General features: G+C 36.3%; 1 protein-coding gene across 1 annotated transcript; it reads left to right on the top strand.

Moving 5' to 3' along the window:
• The first annotated feature begins 2,716 nt into the window (after nucleotides 1-2,716).
• Nucleotides 2,717-13,750, top strand: LOC145773621 (la-related protein 6-like). The gene is made up of 6 exons (XM_082584811.1): nucleotides 2,717-2,867; nucleotides 4,245-4,411; nucleotides 5,481-5,621; nucleotides 5,839-6,036; nucleotides 6,495-6,669; nucleotides 11,078-13,750. The coding sequence occupies exons 1-6, from the start codon at nucleotides 2,756-2,758 to the stop codon at nucleotides 11,164-11,166; spliced, it is 882 nt and encodes a 293-aa protein (XP_082440937.1). The 5' UTR covers nucleotides 2,717-2,755; the 3' UTR covers nucleotides 11,167-13,750.
• The last annotated feature ends 36 nt before the right edge of the window (nucleotides 13,751-13,786 follow it).

Genomic DNA, 13,786 nt, shown 5'->3' with positions numbered 1-13,786 from the left:
TAGGATAGGCTACACAGTAGTTTATTACTGTTGGGCTCCTGAAATCATTCTGGGCCTGTGTTTAAAAATACTTTTATCGATACAATTGTCGATGATTGGTGTCTTCTTTTGCTGCTTTTTGTAGAATGTGAAAATAATTTGGTGTTTGTTCTAGCTAGGCTATCATATCGCTGATAGTTACAATTTTCGCGTCATTTCCACAACAAACAAAATACAGTAGAAACCATTTTTCTATTTAAGATACGCTGGCTGAAAATAATCTTACAATCATCCACTTCAATCTCCTTATCTTTTTAACCTTTGGCAGAAAGCTTACTGCACCGCTCAATCAGTTAATTGAATTTTTTTCGCAAGGCATGCTGATGTGTGAATACGAGGCTATTTTGTTATCAGTTGCGCAGATAACCGGTTGTTGAAAGGAGATTGTTCTGCTTCGGCTTTATAACATTTTCAATGGAAGGTAACCCATTCGATTTCATTGCTGGTGTGCTCTATGTTGATTCAAAATTAAATTATTATAAGCGAAGTAAATTCGCAGTCGGTGATGTCAATTTAATTAACTTGGCGACTCAGTTTTTAACTAAGATTAGTTTTGAGCGTCACATGTAGGCTACCCAGAAGCAGCCAATAGCTTATAGCAGGGCTTGTTATAAACCAACTAACTATCTTTCTTGTGAGGTTCGGCTATGTATGATGAAGAGATCCCAGGCTACCGAAACACAACTCAATCCAGAAAAAACTAAAAAAACATTTTGTGGCTATTTTAAACTATGATTTTGCTCTGCTTTTGATGACGCTGGGTTTTATTGTAAGGTGACAGCAATCACAAAGGACATTCCAAATATCGGAAAACAGCCTATCAGAAATTGAAAATTTGTGCTGCATACTGTTGGTAAAAAAAAAAAATTATTATTGAGTAGCCTACGGTATCATCAGGCTCACTACAGTTGGTGAATCATTTGGTTTTACAGTGCCACTTCTCAGCATGTAGGCTAGCTTAATTGTACAATAGGTTACCGTGAATACGTCGTACGGTATTTGTATATTGTAAGCAAAGCTACCATATTGTGGAACAAGCAGTTCAGGAAATAACAGGCATAGCATGAGTTTTCTTCCTCAAGAGTCATTGCTGTAGGCCTAACATAAGCAAGGTTCTGTCGAAGCAATATTTTGCTAGGTAGGCTAATTTTTGTTGGCTTTGTAGATAGCAGCAGATCACAACTGATTACTGATTAAGCTCGATATCGCTTAGCCTACTAGACAATAGTATGCAAGTTTCTTGTTACGGTACGGCTGATTTCTTTTGAAATGAGTCATTTTGCATAATTCAGAAATAAAGGTTTGGTGCTTATAGGTAGTCCATTAGAATCGTTCAATAAAATCAGTAACGGTCAGACCATGTTGCCCATGACGTCTTTTAAAATTGTTTAGTAGGCTACGGTACTGATACGGATATGAAAACTTCTTCATTGGAGATTGGCATTGTAGGCCTATATAAGTTTTGTATGGTAGACCTAAGCCATTTCTCAGTAGAATAAGCAAATGCAATATTAGTAGGTTATGCTCATGCCAAAATGGTTTACTATTAGTTGTAGAAATGTGTTGTCGTCATCAGAACCTTATTTGGCATTCTGAGAGTTGTGGACCACAAGGTGGTTGATGTGCAGGGTCGTCGAAAGGATATTTTGGGCCCGGTACTAATGAGATTCTTGCGCCTCAAATTAAGACATTTATAAGAAAAAGCATTGTATCCAAAGAATACGCGGTGGTTTCTTCATGTTTCCGGACCCCTTGAAAAGATTCCTGGCCCCTAAAATTGCCCTGAGTCCATAACCAAAGATATCCCTTTTAGACCACCATGTCAACGCTACTGTTAATGTGTGATGCCTGTGGAATATTTTGTAAACTTGTGGTCATCCAAGAGCAGATTTAGGTGGAGCAGTTGGTCAGTAGTCTGAAAAAAAAACAACGTAATTTTGATATTAAAACAAAACAACATGTCTTAAAATTCCTTGAGAAGTTTGTGTCCAAACTTTAAAGCTAATGTTACCCCTTTGAAACTGGTTTCTTGTGGTGTCTCGTTCATTATAGTCTGCGATGTTTACTCAGACCAAAATAATGAGGTTTATTAAAATAAAAATCGGAAAACATTGAATATGTAAAAGGAAAAAAACTGAGTCATCAGAAGAAATTGTACGAAGCATAATTTGTGACTAAATTTGTCTGCTGGTCGATAAGTGAAGTGAGTGTTCAATTGTAATGTCTGGAATTTAGCGATTTATTTTATGTATTAATAATTTATGAGAGGACATTGAATTGAAGCCTATCTTGCCTTGTGACGCTTCAAAGGGCCAAGTCGAGCTGACCTTACTTTATTTTTATTTAGAGTTACGCATTTGTATTTAAAAAGTTTGAGGTAAGTATGCAGGCTCCCATTCAAGAAATCGTGTGGCCTCAACTTGTGTTATCACAGCAACAACAGCAAACCAATCTTCATGCAAATTATATTGCTCCTTTTCCTTCACAAGGCGTGGTTTTCCAGCAAGCCAATCTAACTGACGGTTTGTTACGTATTCCTGTAATCGCCAACGAAGAATGGGTTTCGCAAAGTACACTTTCAAAACCGCAACCAATATATTTTCTTCAACCTGTTCAATGCCATCCACACCATTCTCAGCTGTCTGTAAGCAAGCCTGGTAGTGTTGTGTTAAATAAGCAGCAAGTCATAAGTAGCGGAGTTAACATCCAGCCGCACATGGTTTCTGTTCCGTCATCATCAAGTGTCAGAAATTATAATAATTTTCACTTCAAAGACTTTCGTCGTTGTCATCTTGCTACCAAAAGATCGTGCGAACATAGCAACTCAGGTAAGATGCCAGAAAAGAGATTGCAATTAAGTGTGCCCTCCAAATGGGTACGACCATATCAAAAATGGGCCGGCGCGTCTTTTAGGCGAACTAGGCAGCCGCCTAGGGTGCAGCCTTCCAAGGGGCGCAAAATTTTTTAATTTATTCCTTAACTTTTTGAAATTGTTTTTTCTTTGAACGAAGATGTTTTTGTGCTTCGAATATTGTCGCACGAACTGTAGGCCCACACTTTAAAAGATGCAAAATGAAAAAGTTGCACGGATGGTTTAAAACTTTGAGATCCTGTAGATTGATATTCATATTGTAACTGCTAGTGTCAAGGGCGGTTGAGAGGACAAGCTGGTTGCCCAGTGCAGCATAATTTCCGGCCTTCTCTAAAAAAAAAACATTTCTAAAAAGTTTTTTTTTTTTTTCGAAGAAAATAAGGCCTATGTTAAGGAAGGACACCTCACCTGTTGGGTGGAGCAATGAAACGTTGATTAAAATATCTTCGGCCTTTCAAAAGCTTTGGGATACCTGAAACGATCTCGGCCTCTGGTCCAGAAGTAGGCTACTTACTGAACCACCCATGTCAATGCTAGCAGCTCGAATCCACAGAACCTCATTACAGTCATTATACTTCCGCGTTCGACATGGCGGATGATAACGAAACAAACAAATTTGTGATAGAAGAGTATTGTTTAAATTTTGACTAGCATTTAATTTTGAACAGTTATTTACTACCATAAAGCAATTTAATCCACAGCAATTTGAGTTACTGTAACAGGAAAAAATCACACCTCTTAGCTCTTGCTATTTACTTATCACATTAAACTGTTCACCGTAGGGGCGCCGAAGTTGAATCTTGCTTGGTGCGAAATAGCCTTGCGCCAGCCCTGCCTACAATACAACTTAAGCACATGATTTTGAAGATTGTATTATAATATAAATGCGTTATATTAAAAACACCACAAACAGATGATAGAAAACAAATTAATTGGATTCAATAAAAGTATTCAAAAAACATTATTCCAAATTTTCAATTCAATTAATTTGTTGTTCATCTCGCCTGTCTGCAGTAGCCTATATCAAAATTATGTCCCTCCCTAAGCTATATTTAAAATAAATATAAGAAAACTTATAAAAGACTGTATTAAATAAAAGATAAAAAAGATGAAGTTAACTCAGCAAGTCTGGTCAACAATATGGGATATTTTCTTTACTGAAAGTACAAAGTTGAATGACAATTCTTTTTAATGTGCTAATCCATTAATTAAAAAACAAGCAAGAGAAAAACGAAACTTTGCGTCGAAGCAAAACGAAAATATTTCTAAAAAGTTAATGTAACACGCCCCTAATCATATGTAACTATAATTTTGTGTCAAAATTTGTTTGCAGAAACACCAAGTAAGAAGCTTTCTATATCCAATGACGTAGCATGTTGTGAAACTCAAACGCGCTTTCAAAATGTGATTGAAAAGTCACGTGACTTGGCTATTTTGAAGGTTGTGGAAAATTATTTTTCTAAGAGTAATTTGTCAAAGGAAAGCTTATCATTAAAGCAGGTAAGTTACTATAAAAGACCTCAAACTTTAATTTGTGTCACAACGGCTTAGAAAAAATAGAGATTGTAGGCCACCTTGCGGCTCCTACAACTTTAGAAGAGCAGGACGAAAATAATATTGGTAACTTTTGCGTTCAATGTGGATTATGTTCAAAAACCTTAGAAAACAATTGATAAGCCATATTTCCTTACCTTATCAATTGAGTTGCAGTCTAATAAATCTACACAAATGTTCCGCCAAAAAATTGATAAAGTTTGTTATTAAATGGTCGAATTTAAGTTTATTTAAAACACTATATTAAACAACTTTAATATAGGAGATGAGTTTGTGTGCAATAAGATACACAATGGTTTTTCTACATAGGGCACGTAAACGAGTAACCTAGTTTTGACTCTAGAGGCTTATATTTATGCATTTGCATATCGGCACCACTTCAAGTTCCTTTCCGTATTTTTGACGCAAAGTATAAGCATGAAATGGGTGGTTTGCTTGCCATGATAAGTATTGGGTGGTTGCCTTATCGCTTCTCCCAGCTACGTTCTTGCCGAATGATTTCATTAATTCATTACAACTTATAGCTGCTGGTTCTAAAAGTGATTTTAAGCTTAAAAGTACAGTTTAGTGTAAGTTTGCTCGGTGTAGGTTTTCTCAGCGTGCTTAGTTGGTGCATACATGATATTGTTAGGTTGCTCATGAATTATTTAAAACATTTAATGCGCAGTGACCTATCTGGAGATCCCATTATGCACATGTTCAATCGTTGTTTAGCCAAGAATGCTTTGAAAGCTCAGAAGGTAAACAGCTTCCATGAAAGCGAAGGAAATTGCAAGATAAAGCCATTTTGGTGCAACGCTTCGAATCGTGTGTGTGTTACCTTCTTCATGAGTTAATCTCCATTCATCAGCACTTATAGTGGGTGAAACAATTTGCTGCCAGAAGTACAAGAAGAGGAAATTCAAATTGCCAACTTTGATGAACCCGAAGACAATTAGGTCTTTGCAATTCCTCAGTCAACTATTTTACAAAAGTTGATTACATTTTATTTTTTAAATGTCGTTTTATTTGTCAGGCTTGGCAACGGCAAAACGGTTGTATTGCTTTGAAATCTATAGCCGCTCTTCAGAAAATAAGAGAAATTAGCAATGACGAGCAAGTTGTAGCCGACTGCATTCGGCGTTCACAGAATCTTCGGTTGAACGAACATGGAATGGTAATTTGGTTGATGTTGTGATTGTATCAAATTGAAAACCTGAGTTGAAAAATTATTGAAATCACATTTTTTTAAAACTTGTACTAAAACTACGTGGTGCTGGTATGGCTGGCGATCAAACCCTGTTCCAAATGGGATATTATAATGATAACAATACACAAACTTTGAATTATGGCTCCGTAGTGTAAATATTTCAACTTGACTATGTCTGCTTTAGGTTTACACAAGCTTTCCTATGTCAGATGTCATAAATGCATCAAGCTTGGTTAAATGCGTCATTGCCATCAATCTGCCCACGAAAAAACCTACAAAGGAAGATGTAACGTCACTGTTTCTTGCTTACGGTGATGTCATGCAAGTTCAGATTTTGAAACCGGGAGAAAAACTTCCAAAACATCTCGAAGTTTATGAAGCAGTTTAGTGATATTGAATTTAGGAAATAGTGGTGTCGTAAAAGTTAATGTAGTAGCCTACAAGTTAACGTTTATAGAGTAAAATTTGGTTTTGACGAAAAACAAATTAGCTCCTAAGAAACCTATTGGATAGACTGTCGTCGTATTCTATCCTTGATGGACTGTACTTCAATTAAACTGTTGTAGTATTGACATCTATACAGTAGCCTAAAGAACATATTATCAGATTGACTCGGCCAAGCATTTAACTTTAACGTTGTATGTATGCATTAGGCTTCCGTAGGTTTATGAGCGTTAAAGACTAAATTTTCCCTAATTTAGCAAGTATTTATGAAATAAGATGAAAAGCAATATTGCAATAACAATAAATGCTTTTTTTTTGTAATATAATTATTTTTTATTCTTCAACGATACAATCACCTGCATTTAAAATTCATTATTTGTTTTTTTTTTCAAATAGTGGATACCAGATTTGAAAAAAAATTATTGCGCTCTGGTGGAGTTTGAACGTCAAGATCAAGCACAACAGGCGTGCAGAGAAATCAACATCAAAAATCGAACTTCCGAAAGCTTAAGAGTTGCGTTGCTTAAGCCTGGCTCTCGACTCAAGCGAACACTGTACAGAAAATATAAAGGTACAGTAGGCTATAAATACCTGTTCTGTACCAAGCAGTGAAAAAGTATTTTTGGTGCATTTAACACGCAGTGCATGATAAATGAAAGACTTGCATCATGCAGTTCGAATTCTGCATGCAGTGTTGCCCAGTGTTATTTTAATTCGGTATAGCCTAACTCTTGAAAAGAGTGTAGCCTACACAAACATAAAAAGTTTTACCATAAAATTATTTTTATAATTCTCCAAGAAACTTAATTTCAAATAAAATATTTTTTGATGTAGCCTACCTTTGTTTTTACTATTCGGTAAAGATGAAATTATGTCTAATATTCGATAGCACAATTTTGTTTGTTGTTATTGAATTTGATTGAGGCATGCAGTGTTTGTCTCGCATTCATGGAGAATATGCCAGTGGTTATTATTATGTTACTATGAATAAGACCGCTATTCATATTTCTTAGGGCAAGTCAAATTGAGCTGAATCTACAAGGTAGATATTTCGGTAGACAAATACAGGGTGAGCCAGAAAAACGTACCACATTTCAAATTGTTGAAAAGGAGCGATCTTCCTGGCGTCAGCACTACCTGACTACTCACTATAGAACAGCGAGCATTGTATTTCGCTAACCATACCGGTGTAGCCTCCACACTAGCCATCAAGACTTTTCCAAAAACATGTGTTTCTCGACTGCCGAGAAACACATTTCAAATTGTTACTGTACCAAAGCTGTAGCAGTATGACAGGAGGTTGAATTGAAATTTTGCAGCCAAGAACTTACCATTTGTGTTTCAGGTTTTAGTTTTTATAAGTGAATAATTTTTTGTGCAAATTTTTAAAATTTTGTATCGGTATGTAAAGTGGCCTGGACTGGCGAACACCGTGCATTTATTGTGGAAGATTTCATTAGAAATGGGAAAATCAAGAAATTTTATGACTCATTTCAAACTAAACCGTAGCGATCCTGGTCCCAATCGAAAATCTGTAATGCTCTGGGTCAAAAATTTCAGAGCTACGGGTTCAGCACTAAAGCGAAAGCCACCCGGAAGGTCTCGAAGTGTTCGAATACCAACAAACATCCTTGCTGTAAAAGAGTCGATTTAGCAATCTCTTTGTCGTTCAGCTCGAAAGCACGCCTCAGCATTGAGGCTTTTGAGCGAAATACATCAAATGGTACGGTAACCTTTTCACTTTGAGATGAGACAATAAATGTTTTGATTGCTTATAAATTTTGTCTCTTTTTCCTAGTTTGAAATGTGGTAGGTTTTTCTGGCGCACCCTGTACATTGTACAAGCTTGCTGGTCTTGCTGGTCAATGCTAGACAACTAATTCTGTTAAGAGCAGTTTGCATTAGATTATTATAATATTAGAGTTTTGATAGATGTGGTGTGCTCAACTCAATCCTGATTTTTTACATTGCAACATTTGCAAAGAACTTACTAAGACCGCGGGTTTGTTTTTACAAGCCGTGTTGTTACATTTGACAAAAACACAGATTTCTTTCGGAAAACAAAACTTTATTTTTTAAAGTGACCAGCAAAGGCATACCTTCTTTTAATGTCCGTTACTCATCGTAAACTTACAACTTTCGAAAGATTTCATCAATGCTATCTGCGTAAGATGGCTCTATTACGAAATGCAGAAACCGGATAATAGAAAGAACAAGAGAATTCTATCAAAATCTCTATGCTAGAAATCAGGGTCAAGGGCCGGTCGACAACTTCAGTGACAAATCTCAAATTTTAGCAACCACTCCAGAAGTAAATATCTCTGAAATAAAACATGCAATTGGTCAGATGAAACGAAATAAAGCGCCTGGTGAAGATAATATCACGCCTGACCTAATTAAAGATGCAGAAGAAACAATTTCATCACCTCTTGCCCATCTGTTTACGGAATGCATTAAAACAAGACAAATTCCTTCCAACTGGAAGAATGCTATCATCATACTTCTTCATAAGAAGGGAGACCAAAAAGACTTGGGAAACTATCGTCCGATTAGTCTTCTTCCAACAATTTACAAACTTTTTACCCGAGTAATTACCAACAGAATTGCTAAAGATTTGGACTACCACCAACCGAGAGAACAAACAGGTTTTAGGGAAGGGTTTTCAACCATGGACCACTTGCATACTATCAACCAATTAATTGAAAAAACAAACGAATATCACATCCCACTCTGCCTTGGACTAATAGATTATAAAAAAGCGTTTGATTCTGTTGAAACATCAGCTGTCATTTCAGCACTGGAAAAACAGGGAATTGACCAATCATACACTCAACTTCTCAAAAACATTTACGCGAAAAATACAGCTATATAATTCGGCTGCACAAAGACTCTGAACCATTTCAGATTCAAAAAGGGGTACGTCAAGGTGACACAATATCTCCAAAACTCTTTACAGCAACCTTAGAAGAAATTTTTAAGCAACTTAACTGGGAAGAAAAAGGAATCAAAATTGATGGTGAATACATAAACCATTTACGTTTTGCTGATGACATCATCCTTATATCTGAGCAACCTAAACAACTACAAACAATGCTAAGTGAACTCAATACAGAAAGAAAAAAGATTGGCCTTCATATGAACCTTAACAAAACGAAAGTTATGTTTAACAAACTGGCAGACATCGGCAGCAATATTCTTGTGGACGGAGCGACTATCGAAACGGTTGATCACTATATATATCTTGGCCAAAAAATTACAACAACTCCAATAAAGAAGATGAAATCAAAAGAAGAATATCACTTGGATGGCAAGCCTTCGGAAGAGCAAGTTCAATATTTAAGTCAAAACTGCCTCTTTCTCTCAAGAAACAAGTCTACGATCAATGCATCCTTCCAACCGCTACATATGGTGCAGAAACTTGGAACCTTACAAAGAAATTAACACTTAAACTAAGAACTATGTAGAGAGCACATGAACGAATCATGATGGGTTTAACATTGCGAGATAAAAAGACTGCCGAATGGATCAGAAACCAAACGAAATTACGAGATATATTAAGCACAATCAAGAAACTAAAATGGTCCTGGGCAGGTCATATAGCAAGATATCAGGACAATAGGTGGACTAAAAAATTAACAACATGGACACCACGAGAAACCAAAAGAAAGAAAGGAAAACCAAAAGTAAGATGGAGGGACGACATTGACAAACAATGCAATACAACCAATTGGTACCAACTAGCACATAATCATGTAAATTGGCATGAAAAGGGAAAGGCTTACGCTCTGCAGTGGGCTCTCACAGGCTGAAAATGATGATGATCTGCGTAAAATGCTGAACATCAGCAGAGAAGAGGAAACAACAAATCTAAGCATGATAGAAGAGGATAAAACAACAAGCATTGAGTCCCGCATGATTCAGTTCAGTTCAGTTGTTTTTATTTCTGACCATCATATCAAAAACAATACACGTCAACATAGCAAAGGTCGAGAAAAAGGTAGAAGCGACAAAACGCGAACGTTAAAACGTGCTTGTGACCGAAGTAAGTTATTGAGTTGAAAGAAATTTGGCACGGTTGCAACACCTTCAGAAAAATTTAGGATATAAAGAGAAAATAAAAAAAGAAAATGTTACACACAAAAAATAAACAAAAACAAATAAACAGCATATATTTAGGCTAAGTTATAGCTTTATTAGCCCACATAGCTTTGGCTGATATATTTAAGATTTGTATGGACAGTTGCTATGAAGATCGGCCATTGTGCGTTATCAAGAGTGCTGATGGTCGTGAGGGGAACACGTCTTGATGCGTTTAGCTCATAGCAAAGAAGAGCAAGGCAGGCAAAGAAAACTGATAGTGCGGGCATGTAGTACGAATGCCGGATCAGTGTCTTCTTGTGTAAATGTTTTATTCAGAATTAGCTAAAAGTGAGTGTTCAGTAGGTGGACAAAAGAAACGGTACGAGGATTCTCTGAAGAGCAATCTCAAAAAGTGCAATATCAACTACACAAACTGGGAGAAAGCTGCAAAAGATAGGCTGTTTTGAAGATCTGTCATTCGCGAAGGTGGTGCTACGTTTGAAAAGAGCAGATATTAAAAGTTAAAAAGAATACAAAGAAAAAAACGTCAATTACACCCACAACCAGCTCTGCCAAAGGATATTAAATGTCTCAAATGTAACTAAAATTGAAAAATTAAGGTTGAGCCATTTAAGAACTCATCATTAGCGTTTTATTTCGATGACCATCATAATATCTCTTGTAAGCTGCTAGCACTAGTAAAATCTAGCATCTAGAAATGTCTGATGGGAAGAAACTCCCGGTAAAAGCCATGAGCTTGCTGTAATTAGTATTACATTTAGCCCACAGTAGGCTTAGCCTACTACATAAAAGTAGGCTAATTTTTTTGTGTTTTCAGAAGCAACGTCTTTCCATATCAACAATTTTTACCACAAGTAGGCTACGTTTTTGTTTCTTAGATCGAGAGGAGTCTCAAACTCATTCATTTCCCAAAAATGCTGATTACAACGGAACTTCAATTCAACAATGCAGCTCAAGTAAAAGCTGACAAGTATCGACATGTTAGGAATACCTTTGTCTCACAACGACCAGTGCATTTTTAAAACTGAAACGAGGATATTGCAAACATTTGCAGCCAACAAGGTAGAGAGGAATTGTCAACAAAGTTGAGCAACGCGATCCAAGATGAAGCAACATCCGTAAAGCAATTTCTTCTGATAAAAACTGTTATTTCTCACATCAAAAGTGTTCCTTGTAAGATAGGATTAAAAATTAGAACTAGCGTACAAGTAGCTTATGCTGCTTTATCTGCCGTGGTTATCTGTTGCTTATCCAGTAATTTATGAAAATTTTTGCTTATGCTGCGAGTCGTAGCTGCGACTGACATGACTTTGCTCTTGTACAGAACACATTCATGCATTCCAGACAAAAGTTGTTGCTGTATGCTCTTTAGCTAAGCCAAGCCTTTGCAAAGTTGTTTTAGAATCTATGTTTTGCGAAATTATTAGGGGAAAGAAGGTAAATCTGGACCACCTAAGCAGAAATAGCGATAACTTTTACAAATTAACTTATTTTTTTACAAAACTCGTCTTGTTGATAAAGACTGTAGTGTTGAAGAAATAGCCAGAAAACCAAAACCGAAAACCTTACACTTCCGGCACAAATTTCCGTTAAATTTTGATCTAGCGGTGGCTCATATTAAACAATTGCTGTGTAATATGGGCTACCCTCTGTGTTATATGAACCACCGAATCTGTTAGAACAAAAAAGCAACTGCAATAGATTGAGTTTCTCTTGTAGCAGCATGATCGTTGCTTACTTCATAATGTAGATATTAGCCTGATGTTGCGAGTTGGCTGTGGAAATAGCGAATTGCACTAGCTTTCGGAACACAGTTCCCTAGTCATGTGCTATGACAAGCATCAGACTAAAACAGGTCGTTAATATCTACATTGTGAAGTAAAAAATCAACTGTTTCTTGTCTAATGTTGATTCAATTAACTATCCTGTTTATAAATATAGGGTGTTTCAAAAAATATTGACATCATTGTACATACAGTCTTGTAACTTTACCAATGATCGTTTACACTTTATACGATCTCAAATTTTAACGGTATGTAAAGATAGAACATAAATTTTTATCTTTTAATTTTCAAGCGTTTTTCTTTTTAGATGTAGAAATGCGATACTATAGCGTAGAAACAGCAGTTGATGTATTGGAGTATAGCCTATACTAGAACACAGTCGAATAAGACTGTGCAGTGTACAGCATGCATTAGCGCAACGATTTGGAAGAAAAGGGGCAAATGGAAAGCAGATTTGGACATGGCATGAAAAGTTCGAACAAGAAGGTTGCTGTGCAGAGTAAAATGATCTAGCCCTCTTCTTCCAACTCGTTGCTCAAATGCACGCTGCACAACAAACGAAATAGGGGCAGACCACCAAGAATTTGGACTAATGATATTGAAGACTGGTCAGGATTTAATTACAAACCTGTAGTAGAAAAATCTCACAACAGAGAAACTTGGCGCCTCATTGCCTCCAACCCTCGACGAGAGGAAGGAACTTAATAAATGAAATGAATCTACATAGGCTATACTGTTAAAATTTGAGATCGTATAAACGATAATTGGCAAAGTTACAAGACTGTAGGCTACAATGATGTCAATTTTTTTGAAACACCCTGTATATAAAAGTAATTTAGTAATTGAAAGATTTTAATCAAAACGAGAAGCCAAAAACACATCACACAGTATAAAATTTAATACACAAATAACAAAAAAAAGTTATGGGGTATTGTGGCAGAAATATAAATTTGCCTGAATTACCATAGGCCTCATTCTTGGTCCTGATCTTTGTATTTACATTTTTATTAACCTTTGCTATAAATATAGCCTCGCTGCCAGTAATGTAATATGGGCCACTATAGCTCATAGCTATTACACAAAACCACGTGACGCGAATTACACAACAGCACGACCTTTTGTAATTTCTCATTTTCTCATCAATTATAAACATATCTTTTCAAAGCTCTCTGCTACACTACACAGAGGTTTTGTGAATGTTTTATGCTTTCAACCATTTTTCTACTCGTACTAGCTCCAACATTGTAACTTATTTGTGTTCAAGCAAAAATTATAACAACTCCTACAAAAACCCAATTACTACGCTGCTGCATTCAAGCAAACAAAATTTCCATCAAAAATTGTGTTTCTTCTTGTCTTGTAGTTTTCTTTCAAATTTTTTAAGAACCGTGACCACAAGCCCTTTTCAAATATGCCAAACAAGGGTGGTCCATATTACCAAGTGGCCCATATTCCCCTACTTTCCCCTATAACTTTAAAATGAACTGCATCTGTTTTATTTTTAAAAGATAAAAAAAAAACCTTGCAAGTGACTGCTTTTGGACATCTCGCCTTTGGATTGCTTATGCACACGTGTGCACGACTGCACAATTGCACATGTCCTCGTGGCTCTGTGTCCAACGTTGTCTATCTCCAGTTATGTGAAGCTAAAACTTGTTTGCAATTTTATGTAACCTATGGGCCGCCAACATGGCGACGTATTTTAACCCTCTATTGTGCTCCTTTTAATGATTGGTATTTTTTTACACAAATAAACCAAACACGTAGAATGATTGAGGTAGTTGGAGTAGTCGAGTAGGCTAG

This window comes from Aplidium turbinatum, chromosome 1 (assembly GCF_918807975.1).
Source record: "Aplidium turbinatum chromosome 1, kaAplTurb1.1, whole genome shotgun sequence".
In the NCBI taxonomy this organism is placed as follows: Eukaryota; Metazoa; Chordata; class Ascidiacea; order Aplousobranchia; family Polyclinidae; genus Aplidium; species Aplidium turbinatum.
The sequence above is the reverse complement of the archived record's forward strand: the minus strand, read 5'-3'. Positions and strand labels throughout refer to the sequence as shown.